This window comes from Rhipicephalus sanguineus, chromosome 1 (genome assembly GCF_013339695.2).
Source record: "Rhipicephalus sanguineus isolate Rsan-2018 chromosome 1, BIME_Rsan_1.4, whole genome shotgun sequence".
NCBI lineage: Eukaryota > Metazoa > Arthropoda > Arachnida > Ixodida > Ixodidae > Rhipicephalus > Rhipicephalus sanguineus.
Window position 1 is genome coordinate 117,869,289 of NC_051176.1, and position 21,782 is coordinate 117,891,070.

At 43.2% G+C, this 21,782-nt stretch overlaps 3 protein-coding genes across 3 annotated transcripts in view; 1 reads left to right on the top strand and 2 right to left on the bottom strand.

Moving 5' to 3' along the window:
- The window catches only part of LOC119379039 (ribonuclease 3), a 183,722-nt gene extending 171,280 nt beyond the window's left edge, over nt 1–12,442 (bottom strand). The window contains exons 1-2 of the mRNA XM_037648182.2: nt 12,054–12,442; nt 3,628–3,926 (exon numbers count right to left, since the gene is read on the bottom strand). Of these exons, the coding sequence (XP_037504110.1) occupies nt 3,628–3,926; nt 12,054–12,067 (313 nt within the window). The 5' untranslated portion in view covers nt 12,068–12,442. The remainder of the gene's footprint in view (nt 1–3,627; nt 3,927–12,053) is intronic.
- A 464-nt stretch (nt 12,443–12,906) lies between these two features.
- On the top strand, nt 12,907–19,441 carry LOC119396657 (uncharacterized protein C1orf131). The gene is made up of 6 exons (XM_037663951.2): nt 12,907–13,046; nt 13,108–13,373; nt 18,781–18,954; nt 19,014–19,100; nt 19,183–19,232; nt 19,315–19,441. The coding sequence occupies exons 1-6, from the start codon at nt 13,004–13,006 to the stop codon at nt 19,397–19,399; spliced, it is 705 nt and encodes a 234-aa protein (XP_037519879.1). The 5' UTR covers nt 12,907–13,003; the 3' UTR covers nt 19,400–19,441.
- The window catches only part of LOC119396647 (WD repeat-containing protein 46), a 37,612-nt gene continuing 35,237 nt past the window's right edge, over nt 19,408–21,782 (bottom strand). Inside the window, exons 12-13 of the mRNA XM_037663940.2 lie at nt 19,757–19,846; nt 19,408–19,553 (exon numbers count right to left, since the gene is read on the bottom strand). Coding sequence (XP_037519868.1) covers nt 19,455–19,553; nt 19,757–19,846 — 189 coding nt within the window. The 3' untranslated portion in view covers nt 19,408–19,454. The remainder of the gene's footprint in view (nt 19,554–19,756; nt 19,847–21,782) is intronic.

A 21,782-nucleotide genomic window follows, 5' to 3' on the forward strand; every position in this document is an offset into this window, starting at 1 on the left:
ACAACTAGCTTTAAGGTGCTGACAACACGTACATGTTACTTAGAGGCTGACGACAGCATCCCAGCAATGCTGAAAACTGAAGCGGTAGAACTGTTGACAGTGCATCGGGGGATGAGGCCAAGTGAAATGCAACAAATATCAGTTTTCAATGCCTTATCGGAGTGTCAGTTCTAAGTTTATACTGATGGAATACGTCGGTCATGAGAATTAGGTTTATGCAAATTTTGTGCCCTGTGCGAGTACATGTCACGATAAATGTACAACTGAGCGTAATCACACATCATACCGAAAGAGTTAGATATAGGTGTGCCTTACGAGTAGTTCCATAAGTTTCCGGCCTGACCAACATTTAAGGTGACAGAAATGAAACAAGTGTGTCACACTACAGTATAATCTTCCTTCAATATATTTTTCATGCCTCTGAACTAACATTTGTATGCCTTTCAAGAATAGTCTGAACTTTGTCTAATAACGTCTTCAGACTGCACTCTTCCCTTCAACATCAGCAGTAATTTTTTTTGCCTCAGATCTTTCTGGAGCTTTGAGACAAAAGGTGGTAGTCACTGGGCATCAGGTATGGCCTATAGCATGTGTGATCAATCTCCTTGAAGTCACAGTTCTCCGCTGCAGCCTTTGCAATGCTCACTGTGTGAAAAGGAGCATTGTCGTGAAGCAGGCGGATGCCATGACAAAAATTCCCTTACATCTTCTCGTTTATTACATCATGCGCGCCGAGTTGAAACTCATACGCAGGCTTCCTAATAGATGGTGCTATGTGCCTGAGGTGGCCATTTTGAAATCACAAAGGGCTTTAGGTGTCAGGCTGGAAACTGCCAGAAACTGCGAGAAACTTATGAAGTTACCCTCATATACACCATCCCCGAGAAAGTCGTAAAAAGGGGTGGAGGTGTCTTCTACATCGGAAAATACAATGCACGTGCACAGACGAGGACCACACTATATCGACGTCGTGTGTAACTGCTTCAATACCGTTAACATCAACAGCTCAACAAAAATTTCAAAACCAGCTTAAAGAAAAAACTTAGTGCAGGCTAGATAGATTAAAATTAAAACAAGTTGATGTATTATATGTCGCAATGGATGAACAGTAAATGTGCGGTTCAAAGTGAATATGGTGATTTAGTCGAATAACTTCTAATCAAATTGTTCTAATAGTATATATCACTTAAAGGGACACTAAAGGCAAATATTAAGTCAACGTTGATTGTTGAAATAGCGGTCCAGAAACCTCGTAGTGCTACTTTTGTGCCAAGGAAGTGCTTATTTTGAAATAAAATCACGTTTTAGTGGTCCGCATCGCGTTAGCGCACTTCAAATCACCCGCCTGAAAGCGGTCTTTCTCACGTGACTGTTGCAGTGCCCAACGTTGCCCGCCTTTACTGCGCGGCAGCGTGCACTGGCGACGTGCACCAATCGGGCATCCGGCAACATCACATGCATGCGGCATTTTGTCGAACTTTCTGTCAGAGCAACTTTCACGAGCTCGCAAAACACACGCGGCCGTACGCGATACCGAAACTACCACTGAGATGCGACCGAATGAGCAAAGCAGGGTGCCGGGCGAAGCGCAGTGTGGCGAAAACGGAACCTTTGAACCACACGCGCCGTTCCTCATGGAAACGCCAAAGAGGCTCTTTTTTCCATGGATCAAACAGAAATGAATGAGGAGCATTTTATTACGTCTCTTGATGCACGAAAGGTTCTTTTTTTATTGCAGCTAGTTTGATTACGAGTGATTAATTGTAGTCGGACTCTCTCACGTCATCGGGATCATTTTCAAAATGTCCCGCTCGTGGCGCTCATTGTGTGATACATTTAGCTTAATTTCTCGGTAAGTAGGGCACTGCTGTTGATAATAATTGCTGTTTTAGACGTTGTCATACATTGAGCTTTCACTCTGACATAAATTGTTATTTGCCTTTAGGGTCCCTTTAAAGAAAAATGACCATTTTTATCATGACCCAACTAACTTACACAATATTGTAGGGGTGTGCGAATATTCGAAAGTTTCGAATATTCGTCGAATGTTACATTCTAAATATTCGTATTGGATTCGAAAATCGTGTATTCGAAAAGTTTCGAATATTCGATAACTTCGAATATTCGGAAACTTCGAATATGCGATTCGATTATTATGCATAAAATAACTCGTCTTCCACATTTCTGCTGCGTTCGTATCTCTAAAAACGTTGCCGAGAGGAGCGATAAACATCGTAAGTACACGGAGGCACGATATCTGCCTGCGACGAGCGCCCCAATACGTATGATTTATTGCTGGAGCATCTCCGACGTGCAGCGCTGTTGGCGATCATGCAACCGTACATTTTCAATATTATGCGGCCGTAACGTGCCGCACTACCACTCGTTCACTATGCGGGACCACTTCTGAAGAAAGACAGTGACCCATGTGACTGGTGGCGGACTGTAGGCACCTTCAGATACCCCAGTCTGGCAAAGCTTTGCCCCATGTACCTCCCTATACCAGCCACTTCTGTTCCAAGCGAGCGTGCCTTTTCAGTGGCAGGGGGGGGGGGGGGGGGAGGTTGTCTCTGTTACAAGGGAGCGCCTGCTGCCTGATCATGTGGAGCAACTCATATTTCTTCATGATAACATGTAGTCATTACTTTCATTGTGCCGTGATATTTGCTTGTGTTGTGATGTGCATTGTGCTAGCCTGGACATTGTGTTCTGGAGATAGCAGTGTATGTTGTGTTGCCAGTCAGGCTGTTAATGTTTTTTTTCTTCAAATAGCTACATGTTAAATAAAATATCGTTACTGTGGAGGCATTTTTCCTTTGATATTCGATATTCGATTCGATATTCGAAGGTGGATATTCGTACTCGATTCGTATTCGAAAAATTTTATATTCGCACACCCCTACAATATTGTTGAGAATTAGAACTAGGCTTGAGCGAATATCAATCATAAAATTTGTTGCCAAGCATGTGTTTCAGTGGTCATGGCATGTGCTTTCCAAAAGGCCTTTCAAGGTGCTGACGCTCGCTAGAAAAAGATGTCACGCTAATTACGAACGAAATCAGCGTTCTAGGGAAGGCCACAACCTACAATAAAACTCTATTCTTACACATCACTTTGATAACTCCCAATAAGCCATAAGATATGTTACATTTTAAACATTGCCATACTTAGCTTGTATTAACCTGCACAACACACCTCTACACTTAAAAAAAAAAAAAAAAAAGATTAACAAGGGTGCAGGTAATATGTCTTGATACAGCACTGCAGTACTGTATTACAAGCTGGATTACAAGCTTTTATGCAAGACATTTTACACAGGTAGGAAAGTGGCAATAAACAGGCCTTTTTTTTACTGTAGCTACTATAACAATAAACCATTCACTTTAAAGCATGCCGTCGGTTCACTATGCAGATTAATTTTTTACAGGCTATTTGACCGCTTCAAACGCTTCAAAGGTGCGTGGGTTGAACTACCATTTCCTCAATCACATGATAATTGAGTAACTCTGCCTAACTACGGGCCCTTGCGAGTTGATGAGCACACCTGTCTGTGTTTCCTAAGCAGTGTTCTCTTTCACATACATATGTTCGGGGAAAAAAGAGAGAGAGAGAGAGATCAGTCATACCTGCATCATAGCTTGCCCTTGGTACAGCTCTGTAGGAAATAGGTGGGGGAATGCTTGGACGGGCAACTGGAAATGGCGGCGCTGCCATTGGGGCTGCCCAGTGAGGTATGCTGGCTAGAGCAGGGTTGGCTGCATGATAAAGAGCTGCAGCCTGTGCACCTATCTGCTGCTGCTGCTGCTGCTGCTGCTGCTGTTGTTGCTGCTGCTGCTGCTGTTGCTGTTGTTGCTGCTGCGGATTGCGAGTTGTTAGGGCTGCATGGACCAGGGCTCTTGAAGAACCTTGATTACCCAGGTTGATGCTGCAACAAGAGATAGTGAAACACGATTGCATTAGACAGTATGAACCCCTATTTCAGAGGCTAATTTACTGACAGCATAGGCTTTGCATGCTTACATGGAATGCTTTCAGGAACTGTGAGAGATAGCATATGGCTAAAATATAATTTACGTCAATTCTGAAGCTGTGAAATTAAATGCGGCTCCTTTCTCTGGATTCACTGCAATAGCCATCATGAAAGCGTCCTTTCTAAGAGCAAAATACAATGCCGTTAAAGACACTAATGGTGACAACCTTTTTGAACATCTGCACATGCGTTTTTCAGAAGCAGAGCCGATCGACACAAGTGCGCGAGTATCACACTGATTTTCTTGTTTCCTCAAGCATAATCACACATGCGACATCGAGTAGACAATGGAGAAACTCATTGCACTCAAGAATATTATGGAACACATTATCTCCGTGACATCACATACTTTTGATTAACATTACTGAACAGTTACTGAACAGTTATTCACCCCTGCTGGCAGGAAATTTGAAACTGGAAACTGTTTGATGGAAGTTGTGCGATATAGAATTATGCACATATCACAACTGCTATTATGGCCCCTAAGAAGCTGCCTGGTACCCAAGATGAAATCATCCCTTGACAATTTGGTGTCTGCCTTCTTTTAAGAGTGCTAAATATTAAACAAACTTTAATGAACAGACAGACAACACCATCACCACCTTTAGAGCCGAGTTTTTTTGTTTGTTTTTTTAATGCTAAAGTTAAATGCCAGTCCAACGTAGATGATAGCCATTGGAAAAAGATTGTCAAATAAGGAGTGATGTTAGTCAAAAAAATCTAAAAAATATTGTGGAGGCAAACTCCTTTGGGAGATTGTTGTGGAGTTTGAGCATGAGCTTGCCTATAGACTTGGGCTGCGTTCACACTAGAGCTCAAAGCAGATGGAAACGGCAAAACTCAAATGAAATTCACTTGTTTCACCACCTAAATGGTCCGAAAATCAGGCAGTGAGCCTGATCAGACTCGGATCGATTTCTTGGCCAAGGCAAGTGGCACACTTTTCTGCTTTACTGTAAGCTGCGCTTCGGCTGCACTAGCATGTCAGCATCCGGTTGGAAATTTGTAAAGGTGGCCATAGATGTGCGCAGGGTTCTCCATTAGGAGGAGCCAAGTTTTACCACAGTCCCCCCTCCCTCCCCATTGTGATAGAGTCCAAAAGAAAACAAGCTTCATAATGGATGCAAAAATGAAAATTAAGTTATGACATGCTTCTCACAATAGCCTGGCTTCGGTTCCTGGCGTTGCAGGGATAAAGGTGTGAAATAAACAGTCCTTGGAATGCAACATCGGGGGTCCTCGGCTGCCATTATCCTCAAAAACCTGCGTGGCCATAACCCTAAACTTTAAAACTATGACGAAACAGGTTTAACTGAGTAAAGGTATGGGGCAGATTTGGCACCACCCTTAGATAATAACAGGGGGGCAGCCGTCCCCCCTGCACCCTACCTCTTTACGCATACGCCTATGGTGGCGGCCAGTGTCGGCGGTGATTTGCGTCAATGCAATCACAATTTACTACATGCTGCACAAGAAAACTCACAGCCTCTATAGTCAGATACAACTTTAGCAGTCCGCGGCATTTCCTCCTCAAAGGCGGATGCACACAAGCCTGCACCAAAGGGCGCGCACTCCAGACTGACGTCATGAGCTGGACGGCCGGTGACATCGCATTCGGAGAACATTGCAGAGTGCAATGCTATTTCTTCAGTCGCAGAGGTGTTCGGCTGCCGCTCTTCGGTTGTTTGGGTGGGGCCTCTCCAGACTTTTCAAGTTGTATCCGACTATAGAAGGATGCATTCCTCAAGAGCCAGGTATGGATGAAGATTGCCAGGGAGACGAGAATCAGCAGAATGTGCAGCAGCAGTACACTGACTTGTTCAGACATATCTCGCTTTTGCAGAGCCGGGCGAATCTACTGCTGCCAATTCAGTGAAGTCTGCCATATAGATTCTGCCAGTGCATCTCCGGCCAACACCGGATTGAAAAGGTCAAAACAGTTTCTTCCCCGTGTTCTGCATGCATAGCAAAAACCCAGTACGAAGTGAAAAGTTTGGAAAAGAGGCTGAGTGGCATGCATTCCCTTCCTTTGTTACAAACAGTACGTAGAAGTGGCAAAAGCAGCAGCGGCAGAACAAATACGAACATCTTGAACAAGCACGGGAAATAATTTCCGCCCATTTTGGCATCTGCGCTCTACTACTGCTTCCCTAGTGTGAACAAAGCCTTACTGTAGAAAACTGTGTCATTCGTTTACGAATGACACAGTTTAATAATATGTATGTCCCATCTCACACTTGGTCTGATGTTAACATAAAAATTGTGCTAACATATGCCTGTCATTATGGCCCCTTTGCTGAAACAGCAAGTTTCACACATCCACTTGAAAACTTCTGTACTGTTCATACTGCTAGAGTTGCCTCAAAAGTTGACAAACCTAATGCTCACTGATGCTACCCTCAGTCTTTTGCAGATTGTACCAGAAACTGGGCTTACCCTGTTCATGCTAGTGTACAGAGCCCACACGGTCTAACCCAACATCAAAACTTTCCATTGTGTATGTGAGACGGTATGAATAGAAAACATGATTGCTGGTGCGCATCAGCAATAAATCTGAAAGCATTATAACAAAAGTTATTTGCAACAACCAACTTTTTCTACCCGTAAATTTATTAAATCAGGAGTAAAGCTGAGTTCAGTTCTGCTTCCAAGTTTACAAAATGATGATATTGTATGAAGATTATTTGAGGAATTACAATTTTTTCATTAAATAAAAGGGGTAGCAAAGTGCTGTCATTCCATGGGAGCCCAGCAACAATGAAAACAGCAAGCACAAAAGCATAGGCTAGTAGTCATCCAAGTTTATTATCATTATTCATACAACCCATAAAGGCCCTGAGCCCTTATGGGCTGTATGGGCCCTGAGCATAAGCACTGCCAGCATAAGCCTGAGCATAAGCACATAAGGGCCCTGAGCATAAGCACTGCCCTGTCCACTTCCCTTGTCTGTGTCTCTAGTGTGCTTTGAACTAGAAGCCATAATACAAAGTGCAGTTTACAAAAGAGCCAATCTGAGGATTCTGTGGCAAGGTTATAATATATCATGTGCAAGAGACACATAATTCTGCATAATGCTTTCCTGGTGCATGTACTTAGATGCGATAAAGCACAATGCACGATTTTTAACATATTTTCAATGTGTTAAAGGGGCTCTGCAACACACCTGTACAAACCTGTTCAGCTGAACTGATAGCAACATCATGTCGCAACAATTTAATGCACTTGGTTCAACAGACGTGACATCAATAAGTGGCACAATTTGTTGCTCAAAAATGTAAGGTTCAATTGATGTTCATATAATGATGTGAATACTGGAGGAAAAAAGAAAAACCTACAGCATTATTTCCTGCAGTCATTTCAAGCACTGAATAGCCAAGGGTGGTGAATCAACTTACGCTAATGCATTGCTGCTACTGGCATCACCCTATGATGTGATAAGAGTGAAATGTGGTGTCCAAAGCAACGAGAATTCAAATGAGTGCAATTCTAATTTTGTTTGTATTATAAATTATCTGTGGTGGATAATTTGGATTTTAGAAAAAGCAAAATTCCTTCTGCTTCAAGATCTTTGGGTTGCTGAGAATGCAAAGCAAGTATGGTGACATGGAATAAAAAAAAAGGATTGCAGGACACTTTTAAGTATATCTATTGAGGATTCCAAATAATGGAGCTTCATTCAAAATTAAATTAATAAAGGGTTCATAGTAGACACAATGTTTTGTGTCATATCCAAAAAATGTTGATGTACCAGCTGCTATTTGCTCAATGTGTTTGAACCAAGTAAGTTCATTTATATTAGCGATGCCTAACTAATGATACTAAATAACTAGTGCTATAGTTGCTGAATACAAGGTAAAAGCGATTCACAAAATGAATTTTTGTGAGTTGCTTGTATGAGCTCAGATTTGCTAATGTTGGACAGAAAAACTGATGTGCTCTTGTTGAGCTTGATTAATGAGCTAGTGCACCAGCATTCAATTTTTGTTCACTCTTTATAGCACCACCTGGTCTTTGCCAGAGGTTACACAATGCTGAACAACACAATTTTGCGCAAAAGGTTGGAGATGGCAAGGTTGTTACCAACCGTAACAGCCATCTAAATTATGTGACCTTTTTCTACATAATACAGTGCACCCAGCACTTTCATGTCACAAACTCAACCCACTTATTATGACAGCATTCTTATTCACAGAGCAGCATGCACAGTTTCCAAGATGGATGACAATTATTATTTGGGGACAACATATAACCCAATAAATGTAAGGTTTATTAGGGGAAAATATGCCCCATAAGGGCATAAACTTCTTTGAGGGTGTATGTCACACTGACAGCATGCATGAAGGAAAGAAGATGACTTTTAGGCCTCGGTTTTCTTTGTTACAGAAAATATTAATGAGAACTAACAGACAATAATGCCAAAGAAAGTATAGGGGATGTTATTTGTAGTAATTAGGACATAAATGTGAAGAAAGTAAAATGGACGAAAAGATAACTTGCCGCCGGCAGCATGCCAGTCATTCATTACCTGGAAGCATTGGGCATGGTATGTACAAGAAAAACGGGATTCCACACATATGTAGCAGCCGGTCATAAGTGAAGCTTCCGTTGATGTTTTTTGAAACATTTTTACTTTTTCTTCTTCAGTCTACTTGTAATATCTGGGGTTTAACATCCCAAAACCACGATATGATTATGAGAGACGTCGTAGTGGAGGGCTCCGGAAATTTCGACCACCTGGGGTTCTTTAACGTGCACCTAAATCTAAGCACACGAGCCTCAAACATTTTCCCCTCTATCGAAAATGCAGCCGCCGCAGCCGGAGTTCGATCCCGCAACCTTCAGGTCAGCAGTCGAGCGCCATAACCGTGGACCACCCATGGCGGGGCTCTTCAGTCTACTTGCTCAATGCTTCTTTCTCAATGCATGATCTCATTATATTTTGTTCCTTTATTTCTTAAAGGCCTATCGTGACAAAAATATTGCACCTAGATTTTTTTGTTGCTGCAATAAGACGCTAACAGCCCACTTATCAAAGCTCGAAACATTGTTTGCTCGAGCGCGCAACGGCTAACACTTTGGGGATGTTTGTGCAGCGCACAGTTGCAGCTTCCGTTTCAGGGAGGGCCAAGAGAGACAGGACTAGGCTAGCTTTTTTGCAAGCAAAGCTGGCCAGGTGACCACACAAGACACTGCCGTGCATGGCAACCTGTGTATGTGAGTGCCGCGATGACAGCTGTGGCAGACAACAGATAAAAAGAGCATGGCAGGCAATACAAACTTGTGATGTAGGTGGTTGTTGGTTGCTTATCTTAAAACCAAGTCGATGTCAGTGTCGCGAGGTGTGCTGTCTTGCGCTCAGTTGTGCAGCAAACACTTTAAAATGAATTTTAAATATGCTCTTGGGCTATATTTGCCATTGATATTCTGTAGACAATGCATGTGTGTCCACACAGATCTGTCTCGCATGTATTTCCTGCCTTCAAAATTTTGTGTCAGTACTCCCTTAAAGGCCAACTCCGGCGATTTTTCGAGGTCGATGGATCTCAGTGAAATTCGCTGGGTACGTTTCTTTGCACGTTTCCGTCATTTATGCCAAATTACAGGCCTGAGATATGCGCAGATTGTTTGCAAATTAATTTTAAAGATTGTCTGCAAACGCCCTCCTGGCTTCCCACAATTATTGGCAACATTGCGTCTGTGACGTCAGTATTGGCAAGGTGGCGGAAGTGACGCAGCCGAGGGCACCGCTAACTTCGGCGCTTAGGCCGCTACAGAGAGCGTCTGCTGTGCACAAGGCGACAGACAGCGTTGGTTTGGCCGGCGCTTCGCTGGTCGTACCGGCTGTCACAGTTTTCATACTCCGCGCCAGCGTGACCGGCATGCCTTGCACGACTTCCGGTTCGTTCGTAACAACGTCTATGTCATACGTAGACAGTACACTCGGTTGGGTTTCGGTGTTGCGCTTTTTTGCTTATTTAAAATTATTCTCCAATTTGCCGAGTATTTCTGCTATCGGGCCCGTAACAGGAACGTCTCAGGAACATAAAAGCACCATTACTTTGACATGGCCAAAAAATCGCCGGAGTTGGCCTTTAACACTTGGCTACTCGTGTAGTCCACAACTTTTCATTGCAGACTCCTTCCCCATTTTCTGGGCTACGATACTGTAGCAATGCCTTTTTTCTATTCTATTTCTTTCTATTAGAGGGGGCTTTCCATTAGTAATTGATGTGAAACACAATCAAAGGCTTTCATGTACCACCAGTACAAAAAGAAGAATTTGGATTTAAGTGCACAAGTTGCGTTCCGGTTTCATTTCCGAATGAAAAACAAACAAAAAATCTTTTGGTTCACTCTGAAACAAAATAATACATAACACTTCAGGGATGTTTTCGTTCTTGTCAAGGACTTCTTTTATGTTCATTTCCAATATAGTTATTAAATTACTATTTTACAGTGCTTTTGTGCAGACCTCTTGGAGGCCTGATGGCATCCATCAAAACATGTAACCTTGAAGTATCCCTTTGTTCCTCTAAATTTTTACAGACAAATGTATTCCCCACTTGGTATTTTTCTTTAACAAGGACAAAACAACAGAGCACTTCTTTTGGTCATGTTCATCCTTTACTATTCTGTGCAAAACAATCTTTCGCATAATTGGCCTGTACCTGACATTTTGTGTTATCCGCTCATATTTTCAACTCTCGCGTACAGTCACTGGGATGTTGGCGCCGACGTACTGGAATTCATAAGTGATCCCAAGCGATTGCCCAGCGAGATCTGATCCACTTAGTATTCTACTAATACATTTTAACTGATGTAAAATCCTTAGTTATCTTGAATATGTTACATTCTTTTGATCACTTTTTAAAAACTTACACAAGTAAAATCTTAATTTTGATATACAATGGGCTGCGTCCAACTAAGTCAGCTACTTGCAAAAGTGGCTTGCACATGTGCAGAGGAAAACATGCCATACGAGTCGCACAACTTCACTGAAAACAAAGAAGAGCAGCGACATAAATATACTGTGCGGAAATTTGTCTCGAACTACTTAGAGGATTACAGCGCGATACAACAGCGACAAGCAAAACATGTGCGCTAACCGATTGTAAGGGGGTAACACAATCAACAGACTGTTTTTAACCACAATTTCTTACATAAATAAAAGGTAGTGTCTATATTGCCGGCTGCCGGTCAATTATATCGGTCGACGGGTTACCGGCAGTTCTTTCCTATTGGCCACCCGCGACCACGTGACCTCTGCGGGACGGCCCCTTTCGAGCTTTTGTCCTTTTGTTCCGTGTGTCTGATCGTACGCCATCGGCTGTCCGCACGTGTAGTCGGTAACGGCGCTCCGCGTGAACGTGGCTCTTTTTCTGGTCGCTGCCACTTGGTAACACAAGAAGTGCACGTTTCCTGCAGTCACAGTCAAATTGACGATGGATTGGTGGCCTCGCGATACCGGAGATGCCAGCCTCGGGCGTCCTTTGACTCCTCAAGTTGACCAGCCCGTACGCCTGCCCCGAAGGGGCAGGCGCGCGGGTTAAACAGCGCGTGGCCGCGACAGCGGCCAGTAGCGCGTGACGGAGACCCTGCCAACCGGCCATTGAGCGTCAGCGAAATGGCCGCACTCGCGAAGCGAGGGCGAAGCCACGATTAGTTTTCCGCGCCCGAAGGGCGCAGAGGGCCTTCACTGAGCAACAGGAAAATAATGTACTCTCGTTTGTGGAAAACCATCGATGCATATAGCGTTGAAACGTCTCTTGAAGCCAGGCAAAGTGCCGCAGTGACACGGGCATCATGCACAATCATGCACACGTATTGCCGGCATGACAGGCTCACCGGAAATGTGCCGGCAGATAAGTCACATGGTAATGGGCATCCAATAGGGAAAAACTGCCGGTAACTTTTTTTCCCGGGATAATATGCCGGCACTATAGGCGCGGCCTAAATAAAATCAGTAATCACGTGAATCAGTTTTAACGTGAGGATCAGGACAACAAAAATTGCGCGACTTACCCTGACGAATGCATTTTGGACCCACGCTGCTAAGTTGCTTCTTTGATTGTTGACAAAGTTCGTTGAAGTAGGCCGGGACTTCACATCTGCCGGCGAATAGCTTGGTTCACCATTTTAATTTAACACAACGAAATCTTAACGAACAAGTTCCATTTGAGGTGCCTACCGATTAAGGCGTCCACTATTACGGAGAACCAACATGAATAGGGAGCACGGCCACAACACTGAAGATCATGCTGAAGACGAACCGTCGTGTAAACAAAGCGCAGCACATGATCTCATGTCACTCATGTGACCACAGTCGCAAACTTTCAACCACAAATCATGGAGCAAGAAAGAAATTTACGACAGGAGCTCATGTCAGATTCGTAAAGCCCCGTGAAGCCAAAATCCGCAGCGCCCCCAAGAGCCACGCCGTTCGTAGCCTCCGCGATGGTCGACCACCGCCGTGGCGAGGCTATAGTTAACGCGTAAAGGCTCCGAAACTAGCAGTAAAAGGTACCAGCCATAAAGTTTCTTACAAGGTACCAGCATTTTCCCAACTGTTGATGTAGGCCTTGTGGTTTGAGGACAGGAAAGACGATTATGTCACGCATAGAGTTTTTTACAATAACTGTTATTGTATGAAACACTATGATGTCACGTAACTCCTAAACATAACTTTTTATTTCTGCGACAAGGAAACACGCATAAAGTTTTATAATATGCAGCCCAGAATGTGATGTCATGCTCCCTTTCTGAATCGAACACAAACTTCTTGTTTCTTTTTTGCCTAGTTATCAATCCAGCCACATATATTACCAACGTCAGTGTTACCAACAGAGGAAATATAATTCGCCATCATCATCATGCATCCACATTTGTTTGTGTTCCCAGCTGGCCGCTCTGCACGCTCTGCCACGTGCGTGTCGACAACAACGTTCTCGTGAACGATAGTTATCACCGCTGTCATGGGATTATCGAGCAGACTGTTGAAGAAGCTGCGCGATTACGGTAAAAGAGCATGGCTACTGCTGTCCGGACTCTTATTTGAAGGCACCGTTTTGTTTTTCAGGTGACAGTTTTCTGGATGACGGGGACGGAACCACCCGGTCAGACGCGTTAAAGCATGACCACAAGAAGTTGAGGCGCTCTAAAACAGATCAGCGCAGAAAGTGCACCACGGCACCAACGAAGCTTACCGAGATAGAGCGCATGAGATTGGAGCTCGGCCTTGACGAGGCTTGCAACGAACCAGCTGCCGACGCCCAGCCAGAGCCATCGTGTGAAGATCGACGAGTGGCCCCGACAATAGTATTCAAAGATCCAACCAAACGCAAGGTTTGCTTTGCCGCATAACTATCAAAATGCCATTTGAGGGGTACAGAGGTAGCAGAGCATTTTTGGTCACCAAAACCCCGTCGTCTACAAAAAAAAAAAAAAAAAATCTGCTTTTGCTGCCACATCTTTACCACCATAAAAAGCGAGAGAGAGAGAGAGAGAGAAAAAAAAAGCTGCTGTACCGCTGATTCATTGAGTGTGCACACGTTTTCTTTTTTGTATTGTACAAAACACGACCAGTGTCGTCATATTACGATAGGAACTGGTTATGTTATGTGCACACTGAACCATATATCTTTCTTGATTATATTGATTGAAACTTCGACCCCCACGCGCATCAGTTCTCTCTCCCTTGCCAATTTGTAATTTCAACATCTTCAAGTGGGGCAGCTAGTTTTTTTGTTTCGTTTTAGTATTTTACCCATTAGGGTATTGCCGAAATAACCACACAGCAGTTTTTCAGTAGCACGAGTACCGAGTGACACTCTTTGCTACCTTCTGGACCATCCTGTCAAGCGCCGGTGCGAGTTGATTGAAAACCCTGGTAAAAATTAAAAAAAATATATAAAAGAGGTGAAATGGGTTAAGCTAAGGGTCATATATGATAGGGTGGACATTAAGGTATGTCATAACTTAAAGTATGCTAAAGGACCATGAACATCTGGCATGTTATATCCTCCTTGCTGCACGCTCTCTTGTGCGCCAGGTTACACAGCGTTTGCCTCATGTACAGCCTCCAGCATTTTTAGCTATCACTTGAGCATCGACCTTACGCAGTATGAGCGGCGACGGCGATAATCTGCGAGACCGGCAGTAGTATATGCAGCCGCACGAAAGCAGCGCTAGTGTTCCTTTGTGCGCCTGGACGTACTACTGCCGGTATCACAGATTATTGCCGCTGTAAGGCGTCCAGCTGTCACGTATCTCAGGAGCGCTTGCAATGTCGGAATGGAGTTGGGAGAGAGAGAGGAAGAGTCGGGGGACACCGTGGTGGCACTGCAAACAAAACTTTATCTAACACACCACGACACACAAAAATGAACACTCAAAATTTACAACAATATTGGCACATCAGGAAATTCCTAGGCTAGTACGCTATCGCTGACAAAACATTGAAAAGCATTTTAGCTCTGCTTGGCTCCTCTAGCCCGAAAATCTGGCCACTATGGCCTCTCAGTCACTCGTAATTAGGTATGCTGGAGGCTGTACATCACAGGACAGGGCTCGTGTAGGGTGCACTTGCTCCAGGTGTCTGGCCCCTCGCCCTTCCTTCCCCCTATGAGAATGCGTGCCTGCTTACGTCATCAGTTGCTCTTCTGGGTGTGCCCCGGTACAGTGAACTAGAAGAGGGGTAGTGGACTCACTGGCACCGAATGCATGACGCCACCGATGTCTCCTTGGGCACAGGCGTTGGTTGGTCACAGACGCTACATTGATCTCAACAGACACGACACGTGGTGCGCAACAGTGCAAGCACCCTTGGTACCTTTGCATCGTGTCTCCCCATTAGCTGCACTAGGTGTCACGACTGTCGAGAGCAATGTAGCGTCTGTGACCAAGGGTAACATCAGCGGCTTCACCTCCCCTATTGCCGCTGCTGTGCAGTGAGCCCGTGACCCCTCTTCTAGTTTACTGTAGCCGTGGAAAAGACGTTTGTGTGCACTGCTCTTACTTCTCCCACAGCGTCAGGTCGCCTGCTTACGTCACCAGCTGCTCTTCCGAGTGTGCCGTGGTATAGTGAACTAGAAGAGGGCTAGTGGGCTCAGGCGTCGAACACGTGATGCCGGCGATGTCTCCTTGTGCTCAAAGGAATACACCAGGGCACACCAACACTAACGGGCGAGTGCCACAACCAGACCCCCGAGTCAAGGATTAGGGTTGCCTTCAGATTTGGTCAGCTTTATTATGTTTTAGATAAGTAATGGTGTGAATGATGATGGCATAGCATAGCATCACAAGAAAATTAATGCAAGGTTACTTGATAAAATTTATTATTCTGGGCATTACTGTATCCCAGAAAAATTTTTTATCAAACTGCATATGATGGCTGTTCACTTCTGTTCTAGCCAAGTATTTTTTGCTGGCTATGAAAACTCGTTGACACTTGCAGATGAATAGAGATAGTCACTTCAACATTCTTATTTCTATCTCTCCCTTTCTTGCCGTCAACAAAGATGTTGCTTTTACCTTCGTGGTCAATAAAAATAGCAAACAGCCTTATTATTGCCGTAAATTTGTACATATTAATTTGGATGTCATAGATCTTTACAGAGATCACTTATGCATGATTTTATGGCAGAGTTAATGGGAGGCGAAATAAATACTGTACATCCTACTAAATGATATCGGCTGTGTAATAAAAGTCTTGTGATTACCAGTTAGAACAAGACGCAGTCCATGTAGTCATGGCCAGACATTTATTATACAACTTATTTTGTTTAGCAGAGCACTCACAGTCTGTTATTTTTTACCTCCCTTTTATTTCTCAATAAAATCATGCATACATCTCTATCAAGGATATTGCAATGTGGAAATTGATGATGAGAATTCTTCTAAAGTTACTGTAACACTGGTTGCTATTTTAGTTCTTTCTGTGTGTGGATGTAAACAAAGCATGGATTCGAATTTTTATAAGAGAAGTGAATTCAGTAGAGCTGTGCGAATAGCCAAATTTTGGGTGCGAAGCGAATTCGAATATTGAAGTGTGAGTGCGAATCGAATATTTTTCGAACATTTCTAGAATATTTTTCGAATACTTTGAAGCGAAATTGCAGAAAAAAAAGAGAGAGGATTCCTTAGTGTATTCTTATGAGGTCGCTAGGTTGATGAAGAACTGGCGGGGTGGTGTTTCATAGTTGTCTTATCAAGAATGAGGCAATGTAGAGGCCGAATTCTATTTGATTTGGTGCAACCAAAGTGTTGCCGACAACACTTAACATGTGATAGGCAAAGGTGCCATTTCCTCAGCCTCTCCTCCTCCCAACTTCTGTGGAGGCCTACTGATGTGGCAGACAAGGGTGTGCCCCCTTCAAGTCCGGAGTTCCAAATCTGCCTCGTAGACGTCGATTTATAAAAACATCTAAAATTTTGGATGCTAAAAAGCTTCGGCTTCCGATTTTTCGGACTTCCTGCCCAAATTTCAGGTCCAAAGCAGCATTGAGCCCCCACCTCTGCCACATATTTCATCTACATGTTGGAACCAGCGTTTTCTTGAGTTAGTACATTTGGGACCGTAGCAGGGCTTGAAAGGCAGCTTTGCCGCAATACCGGGTTGTGATGAAGTGAAGCATATTGAAAATCTAGGGACCACATCCAATCGGACGTCGACTGTGTCTTGGCAAAGTTCGACCGTAACGGAGCTTGAAAGGCAGCTTTGCCGCAATACCGGGGTATGATGAGGTGAAGCATATTGAAAAATCTAGGGACCACTTTCAATCGCACGTTGACTGTCTTGGCAAGGTTGGACTGTAACGGAGCCTGAAAGGCAGCTTTGCCGCAGTACAAGAGTGTAATGAGGTGAAGCATATGGAAAATCTGAAGGGGTCACTTTTAATCGGACATTTACTGTATTTGTTTTTGGGAAGTTCGAATTGTAAAATTCCAGTGCGAATTGAATAGCAAACACTATTCGAAATTTCGAATATTCGCACACCCCTAGAATTTACTGAAAACACCTAACAAAAAAAAAAGATTACCAATCCCCTTTTTCCCCCGCCTCGCCCAGACTTTTAATAAAGTTTATTCACTCACTCACTAGGATACTTACGTTGCTATCTGCCAAAAATATAATTGGTCCTGGGTAAAGTTTGGTAAGACCCTCTACTGTAATCTTCTTTATTTTGAAGACATTACAACTAATTTCTAGGAGCTGCATCAGGTTTTGTTCCCATAAAGGCCTAGCGTTCTTAGAGGAGTTTGCCGTTAAGCTAGTTGGTATGTGATGCTGACAATAAAAACAGTGCAGCATTTGAAATAAGCAAATAACTTTAATAACATTGTGTGAAAAGCGCATTGGGTACCAAAAATCAATAAAATCTGGTTGTTAGACTTGTTGAAGCTTTAAAGGTACACCAAAAAGCAAACATTTTGGGCTACACTTATAAATTACTTGAGAACGTTTGCATTATCAACAGCACTTTGATAATTCAGGTATTAAAGCAAATGTAGAGTCCATCCAGACATTATAGTACTATACTGATGATGTAGCACCTCCACAGTATAATTCTGTCACTAGTGCTCACCTGCTCGTAATAAGATAATTGCAGTGCAGTGTAAGGTGGCATAAAGTGCTAACTGCATTTCCATTCAAATGTCAGAGAAATTATCTTTTTGATGTTAACCTGGAGTCTGATGCAACTTAAGAGATCTGGAGAGGCTCCGCCCACATAACCAAAGCGCAGCAGTGGATCACCCCCGTGACTAAAGAAATAGTCATGTTTATGCACCTGGCAATGTTCTCCGAAGGTGGGGTTCCCGGCCGTCCGACTTTTAAGTCAGATTGGAGTGCGCATCCATTACTGCAGGATTGTGTGCATCCGCCCTTGAGGAGGAAATGCCGCAGACTCATAATGTTGTAGCCGACTATAGGTAGTGCACAAACTTGATTTCCTCCGAGTTACAGCCACCAGTTTCAAAGGCTATGCCTTTGGGTGCTGCAAACTCCTCATGCAAAAGCAAAAGGCGAAAAGACGTCATGGCAACCATGTTTACTTGCACAATGTGTAGTGCTTCACTGCTTTGCTCGACTGCAAAACTCACTCTAATGGCAAGTCAGAGAAGGTGCCTCGTCTGTGTGATGTCGTTGGCTTACTTTTCCAATTTCAGGCCAAAAACAGTATCGCTGCCTGAGGGGCAGTAAAGGGCTGGGATGGTGCATATAACGTCACATCTCCTCCCAAGGGGGCAGGTCGGCAATTCAGATTGTACTAGGGAAATGCAGACCCTTGAAATTTGGCCCTCTTAAATTAGGGATTTTCTTGGCACAAAACAAATGCTGCGAGTTGCCTGGTATAGTATTTTAATGCACTTCAACCTGTATTTGCTTTAGTGTCTTTTTAATATACCACATGAAAACTTTCAATTGCATGTGCAGTGTACCTGGAAAAGCACGTAGCAAGTTTTCAAAATTTACCTGGCATAAGTCCTTGCTGCCAAAAAAAACAACAAAATGTAGTCTGCTACTTGATGTAGTACTGGTGTGGACAGCACTCTCACATTTTCTGATGCACATATATTCTGGAGCAAGTCCAACCAGATGTATCAATCCCTCGCATGCAACATATGTTAGACACCAATATTTTCATTTTATAATTTTGAGGCATTTTCTTGGTTTGGACACATTTATATGCATCACAAGAACAGGCGAAAGTTAACATGCACTGTTTTTCTTTCAATCGTTTTTCTTTAGGTAAAGAAACGGCAGCTTGAGGAAAAACACACTTGCAGTGACATGCCGCAAAATGTGAATGAAATAAGCTTCAAGAAAGCGAGACATGATGTGCTGAAGTTTGGTATAAAAGGCCTGGACAAACCCAAGCAAGAAGAAGCCAAGATTGCTCTTGCTGTGCAGCTTGGAGCCAAGGTGAGCCTGTAGACATAGGCTCATGGAAACAAGTTATTTCCTTCCCACTTTTTCCTTAGCCCCCCAAGAACAACTACTTGAATTACAAGGAGCTCGTTAATGACAGAAAAGAGAAAAAAGTGAAGGAAAGAGAAGAAAGAATTATGGTGTGTATCCTCTCTTCTACTGAGCTTGGTAGGAGGTCATTAAATTTATATGAGATCATTAGCCATTTTCTTTTTATTTCAGAATGCAAAGATGGGTCTCAAGCCTAAAAGGCAAGGAAATCTGAGGCAAAGGTAAACTGTCATATACACATGGGCAGTTGCAAGTTTATTTTGCTTGGCCATAAGTAAAGAAAGGAACCCTGTCTCTTTGCAGGAAGACAAACCAAGCACAACATGAAGGTGTCCACTATGTGAGTAAAGAGCTGTTATCGAAGGTAAAGCAAAAGAAAGGAAAGTAAGCAGCGTGTACATACAATAAAAAATTTTATTTGTACAAATGGTGTAGCTATTAAATTATTTTGGCTTGAAGCGGTCCAGGACATCCCTTGAGCTCCTGTCCTTCAATTTTCTCGTCTCGGCCTTCTTCTCTTGCCGCAGCCGCTTCACGTGTTCCTGCACAGCAAGAAGACGCTGTACACCACACTAATGTATGACATGAAGCTCTGCTTGCTAGATGTATGCATGAACATTGTCTGAAGGTGCATATGGTGGTAGGCACACACATTGTGAGCAAAAAGAGAAAGTATAAGGGCCCAATAAGATGTGCTCTCAAAGTTTTGTTTCATAACATGAAACAAGAGGTGATGGACTCTTACCTTTGTGTGCTGGTCTTTCAGTGCCTGCTTGACTTTGGCAGACTTCTTTCCAACTTTGGGAGTGTAGTCAATAGTTCTTGGCTTCACCCACTGCAAATAGAGAGAAAAAATATTGATATAGCAATATGTTAGACGTTTGCAGAAAGCTTTAGAAGCTACAGCTGGAGACACAGTGCTCCCACACTTCTAATGAAAGTGCTAGTGAATTCATAAGTGCAGGTCACCATGGCAAACACAGATATGATGAACTTAATTTTTCCCCTTGCAATATTTTCCCCAACGGCAGTATTTCGAGCAGATGCTTCAGACTGCATATAAAGGAGCTTCATGACTGGTTAAAGCACTTAATGATTTACTAGTTTCTACCTCGCTGCAAGTGGCATGTGGAGCCTAAGAGCATTCTTATAATTTTTTTTTTTTTTTACAATCCGGAAAGCCTTGGCACCTGGCAATTTTCAAACTATACTTTGTAGAGCAACATGTGAAAGATCTCAGGCTGTCACTAAAATATCACTAAGTTGCTGACAATGTGATAGGATTATAACTGCCACTTTTTTCACCAATGGCAAAGCATTGGCAGCGATGGAGAGTTTGAGCGTTGCGCTGGGCGACCCCACAAATGGGGTTCCAAATGTAGATGGGTGCAACGATTAGACGGGCCGCAGTACGCAAGGAAGCACCTGCTGGTGATAGGAGCGTTGCCTCTGCTGCTACAAGAAGTCTTGCAATGCTGGTGTGATTAATAGTTAGGATATGCATGAGGCCAACCACCAAGAAACAGCCAGCATTGTGAAAAACAAGCCAAGTATGTGCACTAGCTTGCATGCGGGAAATTTTTTATCGGTGTTACATTCCGTCTGCTCAGGCGTGTGACTATGGTACAATGCTTATTACTAACTCATTAGAATCTGGCTTTTGTGTTGAAGGTACCATGATCAAATCTGGCTGTCAAACATGTTCAAATTTCACTTTTTGTGCCTTGCACGGTCTCATCGGCAGCAGTGACTGCTCCTCAATGATTGCAGAAACAAAAAATATAATATAGTAATTAAGCCAGCATGATTGCAACTTTTGCTCACTTTAAATAAAATTGCACTCAAACATAATGAGATAGCAAAATACAGTACACTCGATAATTGAAACTTTCGGCTAATTAAAAAAAATGTGAAATTATTGGTTGTCCCGCAATGATTTCAATGTAGTATTTTAAAGCCGCTTAATTCAGACAGCTCTACTGCTGAATTCGGTTCATTCATATTTTGTTCTTGTCCGTGCCTGAAATGACCTGCTGCCTTTGTGGCTTCTAACAACATTTGTGCTTTTAAATCACTAACAGTTGCAAATAAAGCCAATTAAAATGGCAAAACTTGCCAAATTGTGTGCACTAACAAATGCGTGTTGTTTGAGGAGGGGAAAAACAAAACAAAGACGGTCTGGCCTTCATCCGTCGTGTTCGAAACGCTTCTTAAAGTCACTTTCGCCGCATTACACTGGTGTCATGCGGAAAAGCATACTAAAATTTGGAAGGGGCTATTAGCTGTCGTGGGACACAGCACATTTTGTCCCTTAATTATACACACGTGCACACACTGCATAATAAAGAGTACCAGTATGACCACTGATGTCTAAAAACTTTACTGGCAATCATTCAGAGCTGTCTATGACGTTGCTGTGGCCCTGAGAAACAAACATTACAGCACAAGTTGGTATGTTGTCCTGAGTCATATTTATGAGAACTCCTGCTCCCCTCGAATTTGAATTATCGAAAGCTTACTGTAGTAGGACATACGTATTGGTAATTTGCAGTAAGAGATAGTGTAGAGGCCCCAGGTAGTAGTATGCCCCACTGCAAAGCAATTAGTTTTCTCTATTAATGTGCTTCAACGAATTACACAATCATGTTGTGATGAAGCTTGCTAAAGCAAACCCATCATTATGGAGTGTAAATAAGACCCTTGCTGCATGAGCCGTCCATATTTTGAGACACACCTTGTTAATTTCTCTCCTCCATTCCCTTCACCCAATG